At 36.9% G+C, this 10043-nt stretch overlaps 1 protein-coding gene across 7 annotated transcripts; it reads right to left on the minus strand.

Annotated features, from left to right (window-relative positions):
• On the minus strand, positions 6399 to 9719 carry LOC109822612. Of its 7 annotated transcripts, XR_002242191.1 has the most exons (5): positions 9379 to 9716; positions 9200 to 9261; positions 8962 to 9098; positions 7208 to 7397; positions 6399 to 6829 (listed from the first exon to the last, which is right to left on the minus strand). XR_002242191.1 is itself a non-coding variant. In XM_020388845.1 (3 exons), the coding sequence occupies exons 1-3, from the start codon at positions 7592 to 7594 to the stop codon at positions 6497 to 6499; spliced, it is 555 nt and encodes a 184-aa protein (XP_020244434.1). In that variant the 5' UTR covers positions 7595 to 7897; the 3' UTR covers positions 6399 to 6496. The 7 variants fall into 7 exon arrangements, 1 of the variants encoding a protein (XP_020244434.1); XR_002242193.1 differs by having other exon boundaries at positions 6399 to 6825; positions 7208 to 7277; positions 9200 to 9719; XR_002242192.1 differs by having other exon boundaries at positions 7208 to 7277; positions 9200 to 9718.

The raw sequence follows: 10043 nt of genomic DNA on the forward strand, positions 1-10043 counted from the left end.
TTCAAGCAATGTACTAAAATTTCCTGAAAAATATTTCAACCTCTTCAAAAACTAAACACAAATAAATGCTTAATTTTATGTAGAGACTCATATGTTCAGATATATGGTCATTCTAATGCAAAGAAGTTAACCTATATATGGTGTCATTCAGAAAGTATTTATTTATGCAATTATAGGGTCAATTTAAAGGCAAAAATACTACCATATAACAAATTAGTAAATAGAACAAATTAGTAAAAAAAAAACTCATTTTCCTTTCAAAGCACATGTGACATAGGAACTATGATTATAACTAACAAAATGACTTGTTAATGGAAAGTGGTATGTCCAAGCTTGACAAGTACATCTGAATAGCTAAAGAAATAATCATTTAAAATTCATTTAACTTAAGTAAATACCACACATTTATAGGGTATATAATTGCAACATGTATAGGGTATATAATTGCAACATGTATAGGGTATATAATTGCAACATGTATAGGGTACTTTAAGCCAATATAATTGCAACATGTATATAATGATGGTCAACTGGTCTCTTCACTAATTTTGGTCGTTAAATACTAGATTTCTTGTAGCGATGAACATTTGAGTGAGCAGTCAAAAGAGCGGGGATTGAGTAAGGATTTGGACAACACGTGAAAGTGGAGATGTAGACGGAGTACGTGAATAATAGAAATATCATAGTTTTAAGAATAAAGAACTTTTGAATACTATCTTGTCTGCCATTGGAATTCTCCAAATCTAGATAATGATCATGATGACCAATGCTTGTCAATTTGTTCCAATAATTTCCTTAAGCAATTACTTATCGGTGGGATTGGTATAAGTTTTTAAACAATCATATAAATATTTTTTTATAGGAAGAATAGAATCAAAACTTATTTGCAAATTCATAAATGTTTTTTGCTTTAATTGTTACAAGGGGGTACTTAAGTGCAAAGTAGTTGAAACTATAGGGTCTGTACTAAAATCAAACAGTAACTGCAAAAATTACCTTCGAGGAATCAATTTAGCAAATTCATAAATATTTTTAAACAATCATATAAATGTTTTAAGAAATAAGAGACCGTAACTGAACAAGTTTTTAAACAATCATATAAATATTTTTTGATGGAAAGAATAGAATCAACACCTATTTGCAAATTCATAAATCTTTTTGGCTTTAATTGTTACAAGGGGTACTTAAGTGCAATCTAGTTTAAAGTATAGGGTGTGTACTAAAATCAAACAGTAACTGAACAAGTTACCGTACGTCGAGCCGCGCGATGGAGGAAGAGTTCTCGACGACGGCGCTGGGGCGGCGATGGCGCTGGGGCGGCGATGGCGCTGGGGCGACGACGACGCTGGGCGGTTCTGTGGCGTTGCTCGACGGCTACGAGATCTCGACGACGAGATCTGCAGACGAACTGAAGACGTACGACGACTCGAGACCACGACGAACTGTAGTTGACGACGGGGAACTCAAGATGACGCCGACTCTCGCCGACGAACTGGAGCCGACGAACAGATGTTGACGACGCCGACTGAACTCGAGACGGCGCGCGACGACGAGGAGCGGCCTGATCTCGAGATGACGACGGCGGTGCTGGGATTTGCTGCAGCAACGTCGAAAGGTGGGCGGACTGGGTTAGCTGCCGACGATGGGGCGGCGGGCAACGTCGGGGAGGCGACGCTGGAGCAGCGGGCGACGGAAATTTTGAAGAAGTGGGTTTTATAAGAACGTAGATTAATTAACAGTATTTATAAAAAGTAAATTAGGGTTTAGTTAAATACAATAGTTGCGGTTATAGGGTGATTTGGGTTTCGGGTTATTTATATTTATTTTGATTACTACTCCTATTATCATTAGGAGTTATGATTAATGAAGGTAATTGACCCCTTCGTCTTTAATGGGGCCCAATAACGACGGTATTAGGATCAAATTAATGAAGGGATTAGAAAACCGTTACCCATCTCACATCATTCCTATAATATTTGTAATCACTCGACGAATGCTTTAAAAACCCGTCGTTATTAGATGCACATTAACGATGGTCAACTAATCCCTTTACTAATTTTGGTCATTAAATACTGTATTTCTTGTAGTGAATACTTTGGAGGGGGTATCTATAGGCATCTAAAAATGCCTATAGGTGTCCACACATAGCTCGAGATGATGAGAATACAATGAACGTCACCATCCGAGTCAAGAAGGATTATCCAGTTGGCCGCTGCGAACGTCAGTCAGCTTGCACACGTTAGTTAGCATGTGCATGTCAGTCAGCTCCAAGTACCTGTCGCCCTTGTCGGTCAGCTCCAAGTGCCATAAAGAAGCTAATGAGTGCATGAAGAAAGTTAGCGAAGCGTACAAGTTAACAAGACGACCGAATACACAAAACGAGAAAAGACGGAACGAATGCCTAAGTACCGAACCGACCCGCGCGACGGCGGGACAGCACCGGGTCAGACCGCGCTGACACGCGCCCCCCGCGGGTCAGCAGGGCACGACGCGCTGATTTGATCTCCAAATGTGTTTGCGACGGTTTTAAGCAGTTTCCTCAGAATTTATCTGTTCCAGGGGTTCCCAACTGGCTTGTTATCATCCATAAACATGGTTAGGTCGTTGTCAACTGAAGATAATGCCAAATCTATTATTCTTATCCGAAAACCCCCCAACCGAAGCCTATAAATACAGGCCTAGAGGCTCATTTCACAGAGGCAAAATTATTATCAAGACGAGGAGGTACTGCCGAGTTGGAGAGCAAGGGAGTACGAATTTCAGAGGAGGCTAACTGATCTCGGCAAAGTTCTTCAACATAAAGAGGGAGAGTTCAATAGATCTGAAGTCCCGTCTGTCCGTTCCTCGAGATTAGGCTTTATCTTAATCTCGAGAAGAGCTACTGATTTTGCTTGGTCGATCTCAGTGCTTTAAGCGAATACTTCCTTGGTGAAGTAGGAGCTCTGTCAATTTTTTTGCAACCGGATCTTATCCGCGGCAGTCCACGGATATCAACGTTCCCAGCACAGGTGAAGTTCCCATGCAAGCAACGGGTGATAAACGTCCATTGCGCTGTTTGACAGGAGTTGTACTATTTTACATTTTTATTGTATAAGTCGATCTTATAAAAAGATCTACTTTCCTAGTTTATTTGAGTTTATTATAACGACTGAAGTTGTGATAGATTTAAGACAATGAAAACATCAACTTTTGACCCAAACACCACTAATAGTCCCATGTTAGGAAATCGATAGAGTTGTAAGAGGGTTTAAATGATGAATTTTGAGAGTCATGTACAACAATGACTAATCAATTTTAATAGTGGATTGAGTCAAATCATGTGTTGCGCTCGGTGAGTCTCTGAGCTTATATCTGCCCAATAGGATCGCGGCCCATGGCATTACAAATAATATTAGAGCAGTTTGCTAGCCGGAAGTATGGAGGGAAGTGCTATGAGGGACCAAGTGCTATACTGCGTAAGTGTGGTGAGAGTCATATCTAGAGTTCACATCACCTGACAATTAATGATACTGGGATGTACTAATTGTTATGTCACGGTGAGGATGTCGTGCATTAAAGGTGGGCTAATTTTGATGCCACACTAATAGTCCTATATAAGGAAATTGATAGAGTTTAGGAGGGTTTAAATGATGGATAGAGTCAAGTGTATTATTAACTTGTCAATTTTGGTAGTGGATTGAGTCACATCATGACAATAAGCTTGAGAGCCCAAGGCGTGACAATAAGTGTATCAAGTTTATTTATAACTTCTGATGAATATACCATTTGTATAGCAATTCTAGATGAAGATTTGCGAAGATACACATGATATATCAAGCATTCTGGATGGTTAAAGCCTAACTTGATGATTTCCCCCGAGAAACTTTTCTTCTTTTATTTGTTATTTTTATTTATTTATGACAAGACACCCCAAGAAACCTTGAGGCTTAAATAATGAGCACGCCTAACCTTCACCTCTTATCTACTTCTGTCTTGTTGATATCTTATGTGCTCTTTTTTGGCAAACGTATATTTAATATTTTAGAAATATGGTTATAAACCCTAAGGATCATGTTGACTCAAAGGAAGCAACAAACTAATTGGCATGATTGCATTACTACTAATAAACAGTACTCAAACGAAGCAACTACGGTTCAGCTTCAAACAAAACGAGACTCAGTAGTGTACACATTAAAACATTTCAAATTGAACTTTTCAATTAATCTAATCATCAATATGTCATGTGTTTGATTAGCATAATTATGAGTACAGTGTATTGAGATCCTTTTAGATGGCTCTAACTCGAATAAGTAATAACTTGGCACATGCATTTCTACTAATAGCCAGTACTAGTTATTTCCTATCTATTTTAAACTTGTCGAGCATAACTCTATTAGGGCTAATTAATACCTTACTCAGATTAATTAAGGTTACACCAAAACCAGGACTACAAAATAGCGTGAGTCTCTAACAAACATTTGCTTCTCTAACTAACATTTACTTTGCTACCATAGCTAAAAAACAAGTTTCCAAATTGAAACTTTCAAAGTTGGACCCTTCCGCTATAAAATGACTCAAACTTGTAAAAGTTGCACATAACTCCCCATACAATAAGGGGTTGATTGCACATAGATCCCCAATACTATCGTTCAATTTCAAATAGGACCCCTATAGTTTTACTATTCCAAATAGAAGACTCCCTACGTAAAATTTTTCATTCTTTTACACTTGGATTTTTTTTTGGTTTGATTGACAAATATGCCTACTAAGCATAAAAGAGTGTAGAAATTTCGCTCGTGGTTATATCTACAACGATATTACTATAGGGGCTCTATCCAAAATTTGGCGATAGTGTAGGTATCCACAATTAACGCTGCAATAAACCTCAACATGGCAAAATCATCACGATTAATGTGGAGCCTCTCTCCATTACGCTCTCCATAACCGCATAAAATGAGAATACTAGATCACTACTGTATTATTTTAGCATTTTCCATCATTAATTAGTACCTCTTTATTGGAACCTTAGATATGGTTTTCTTGGTTAGAGAAGTTATTTCCTTTATTTTGTCATGTTGGATTGACATATGATATATTTCGTGAGGAACATACATGACATCGATAGTTATTAGACAACATTTACATCCACACTCCACCCTTGATAATTATCAGACAACATTTATATCCACAGCCCACCTTTATCTTTTCATAAGATAAAGAATGAGATTTACAGGTCAAGCTTTTATAAAATGGTGGTGTCAAGTTTGATATACTTATTTAGTATATTGACAATATTGGTCATCATTTCTATCGACAATTTGGACGCTTTTCTTAAAGTCCTATGCCTGTCCTTAAACTAATTTAAATTTGCTTTCCCAGTCGATCAACTTTTCCTTGAAATGGGTAAATAGTCTAGAATGTAAAGTATCATACATATATCATAATATAACTAATTAATATATTATATAAATTATCTATATATTATAATATATTAATATATATTTTTTATATATATATAATATTATAGTTATATATATATATATATATATGAGGAATATGGTATGCTTTGGTACCAGCATAATTTGGTTGGTGTATGTGCATTATCCTCCACTATTCAAATGGGGGACACGATTCACAGATTAAATAGTGGATTCTAATGAGATGATATGTGGATGGAAGAGAACATCACTACCAAGCACAAATTTGTGCTTGTACAAGTTATTTCATTTTCTCTTCTCTCCATCTATATATATATAATATTGCTTATATATATATATATTATATTATATATATAATATTATATATATATATATCTCATCGTCTACTCTTTCTGATTCACCTTGAGAACATTGATTTACAGTTGACGTATATCGTAACGTAGTAAATTTTGGGCTGACAATGTATTTCATTTTTTCTGATAATGTGATTGCCACTAGTACAAAGAAGCGTCTGCCCCAACGGTTTTAACGTTGGCAAGTAGTGTCTCCAACGGGTTAACGACCGTCTGGCAGGAATCCACCCGTTACAGCAAACGACTAACGTTGGGCTGAATCACCCAACTGCGATTGAAATATGGCACCAACGGTTTTAAACGTTGGGTGCAACGTATTAGCACAACGGTTACGGTTACAACCGTTGGTGCAGGTATCAGCACCAACGGTTGTAACCGTTGGTGCTGATACTTGCACCAACGGTTGTAACCGTTTGTGCTATTATTTTTCCTTTTTTTTCAATTTTATTAATACCTCTTGCCTACCATGTTTACATAGAATTCATATCCCACAAAATATATACGTATATATTATATTTGTTCACATCCATAAAGAGAATATCTGAAATACAATATATACCTATTAACATATATATAATATACCTGTTAACATATATATTCTCACGCACAATCAAAACAAAAGATTGACTAGAATCAGAATACAACTTATAAATTACTCAAGTCCCAAACATAAAGAGGATATCTCAAATATACAAATGTCTTAAGTATGTTAATTAAAAGTACAAGTCACGACTGACTTAATCGAAAATAATCAGCGAAAGCTTTACAAGAATGGCGTGCCTTTATTCCTCTTCTTGGTTGCTTGGATGTTCCCTGATGGCGTCTTTCTTCAATGAAGGAATGAGGGAGGACTTTTTTTTTATTGACAACAATGACCAGTTTTGGAGACAATGGGGAACAACAATGGAGTTTGGTTCGAGCATCGAGTAAAGCTGTTGCTTCGTTATTGTTTGGTTCATCATTAATCAATGCAGTAACCAGTCCATCTTCCATGATGTTTATGTAGGGGAACTTATCGATTGAAGACTCGAGAGAAGAATGAACCCCAGTACTCTCTATCTGCGTCAAAAAATAATTCTTAGGAGTACAAATCATAAACTGAACTACTTCCAATGGTATCATTCCAGCATGCAAGAATAAATACAAGAGAATGTTTACCCAAAAACTATATACTAACATAAAATACTTACTAATGTTTTAATAGGTTCACAAAATTTTATAACTTAGTTTGTAACAACACTAATACAACTTTTTGTAACAACACTAATACAACTTTCATGAGTAAAGCGAAATACTAGATTAAAAACAGCTTTTGCAGCAGAATAATATATGAATAACTTGCAGTAAATAAACATTGGAAATGCTTGCTTTATAAGTTAGGAGAATTTTGTGTGTGGTAAGTCATACGAGAACAATGTTATAAGGCAGATATGATACCTGTTGTTGTCCATGAATGTATGGGCTAGAGTGTAAAACAGAAAGAAACTCGCTGACGGCTCCAATCCACCTGCAATGAAGACGGACAATCTTCAGCAGCATCGACAGACTTGGTAACCGGAAGAAGTGCTGCTTCAATGTCCCATATAAAGACCTCCCCACCAAGACCTCCAGATGCAACAATATTACTCTAAAATGAATGAAACTACTAAAGGATCAGAAATCTCCCACACCCACAAAACAAAAAGTAACAAGAGATTCACATGTCCTCAATGCTTCGTATGCAAGTGTGTCCATATGCATGCATATGTATAATTGAACAAAGAAAAGGCAATGAAATCTTTTGGAAAATTACATTTTTTCCAGCTGCAGCCAGGCATATAACATAGTCAGAACGTTGACGAAGCCAAAGGATAGTACTTCTATGTATGCTAGAGAGCTACTCTCTATGTATAACAATCATCCTGATCTATGCCTAGAAGTCACAAGTGTACACACGTGTGCATATGTACAAGTATGAATCTGTGTCAATAAAATCCTAGCTAGTCATGTAATCAATGTAAGTTGCAGCCTCAATAACTTTCACCTACTAGTTCACACAAATTATTGATACAGGGTTCACAAGCTTTTCTATAAAAATGAGGTTGATTCTTATGACATCAGCACGTTTTGAAAAACATGTACAAAGTAGTAATAACTAATAAAGAAGGAAAGAAAGGATGACTAAACGCCACTTCAGTATATCATTTTTGTAGAAAACTTCCGACATCTAGGAAAGTACTTCTTAATTACGAGAGATCTAGATGAAAAGGACAAGTCTAGAAACAAATGTTTAATTTATTACCTTCATAACATGATCAGGTAGTAAATATTTTCATGAGATAATTACAATTATATTAATAACATATTTTTAAGCATGAATCCGTAATTGGTATGAATCTGTAATTGGTCGACATATTTTGTAGTCCCATATCTTCCAATGAAAAGAATCAAGAAAGTATGAATCTGTAATTGGTCGACATATATTCAAAAAAAGTGCTCTACTGTTACCATATGATGCAAATATATCAAGGATATCTGAAGATGCACATGCACCATATGATGCAAATATATCAAGGATATCTGAAGATGCACATGCATAACAATTCACATACAAAAGCTTTTCGTAATCACATGCATATAAATACATATAGAATGCATAACAATTCACATACAAAAGCTTTTCGTAATCACATGCATATAAATACATATAGACGAATATATATGAGTTTTCACATTTTAAAATTTCAATCCTAGAACCATGTTTGCCTAACAAAACATGTCACCAGCACTATTCTGCACTTGCAAACTAGAGCTATGAATACCATCGAATCATGCATCGATAAGAAAGAGATATGCTTCTGAATTCAGCTGTATATTGCAAATTTCAGAGCCTGCAAAATTTTCAAGAAGCGGAATTCTACTGTCACTCTCAACCCAGAAGGCCTTGAAGTTATCAATCACACGTTCGAAATCCTCCAATTTTCCCCAATCTCTTCGACAATTGTAACCATCCGCCCAAAATTCACAATCCAGATTACGATTCAAAAGATCAATCAATCAACTTATCCCTATGAAACAATTCAAAATAATGATCCACATGGAAACAAAACAAAACAAAAAAACATCCACCAATTCCACCAACACACAGATTCATTCAAATTATCCAAACAAAAATTAACAAAAAAAATCAAAACGTGATCAGGATTGTTCACCTTCATGCTGAACGGATTGGCGCTGGCCAGGCTGCGTTCGCTTGGCGACGGTGCGAACAGCGAAGAGGATGAACTCCTGGGAACCACTTGTGTGCTACCTTTTGGACGACTCCACGAGGGGCTTGTATTTCCAGTATCTAATCCAAATAAATCACATCAATATTGCTTCGTTAAATAAACCCTAAGTAATAAGACCTAAACCCTAGAAAAAAGGGAAAATTACTCTCTTCCAGTCAACCTGATCTTTGTAGCGAGGGCAGACTCCGGTGATCTCCGAGAAAGGGCGAAATCTACCTCCCACTTCCCGTAATTTCAAATAAATCAATAACAAGACGAAAATCAAGATTAATAGATCGTTGAATTAAATCAAAATTAATAAGAAAAACGAATTAAAAACTTTAGGAGGTTTAGCTATACAACAAGACGAGAAGGGAGGGAGGGCAGCGCTTTTTGGCGACGAGAAAGGGAGGGAGGCGGCGAGAGAGCTCCGACGACGACAACGAGAGGAGGAGGGCGGCGCTGGTTTTGGCGACGAGAGAGCTCCGGTGACGACGAGAGAGGGGGGGAGGCGGCGAGAGAGCTCCGGCGACGACGAGAGGAGAGCGACGATGGATTTGGCGAGAGAGAGGAAGGGAGGGAAGCAGAGAGGGAGAGAGATCGAAATTATTTGGGGGAAAATAAATTTTGGGGCTGGGGCGCGGGCTCCCTCCGATTTTTTTGGGAAAAATTGAATCGGCCCAACGGGTAAAACCGTTGGTGCTGATTAAAAGAGCCCCAACAGTCCTTAGCACCCGTTGGGGCTGTTGGTATTTGTACTAGTGTTGGCACGTGACAAGTTAGACACAATAAAGTTACTTTACCCGGTTAGCGTGAAACATCTTCAAGAGGTTTTGCGGAATAAAAGAAGATCAGGGATATGCACAAAACACCTCAAAATTCAAGGTGGTTTTCTAAAATTAAAATAGTTAAGGCGCCATTACAACAAAAATTGTATGCGTCCATACTTATTTTATGACACATATATATACAAGTATCACTTTATTTGCAAAGGATTAAACAATAGTAACATAAATAAAAAATAT

This window comes from Asparagus officinalis, chromosome 8 (genome assembly GCF_001876935.1).
Source record: "Asparagus officinalis chromosome 8, Aspof.V1, whole genome shotgun sequence".
Taxonomy (NCBI): Eukaryota; Viridiplantae; Streptophyta; class Magnoliopsida; order Asparagales; family Asparagaceae; genus Asparagus; species Asparagus officinalis.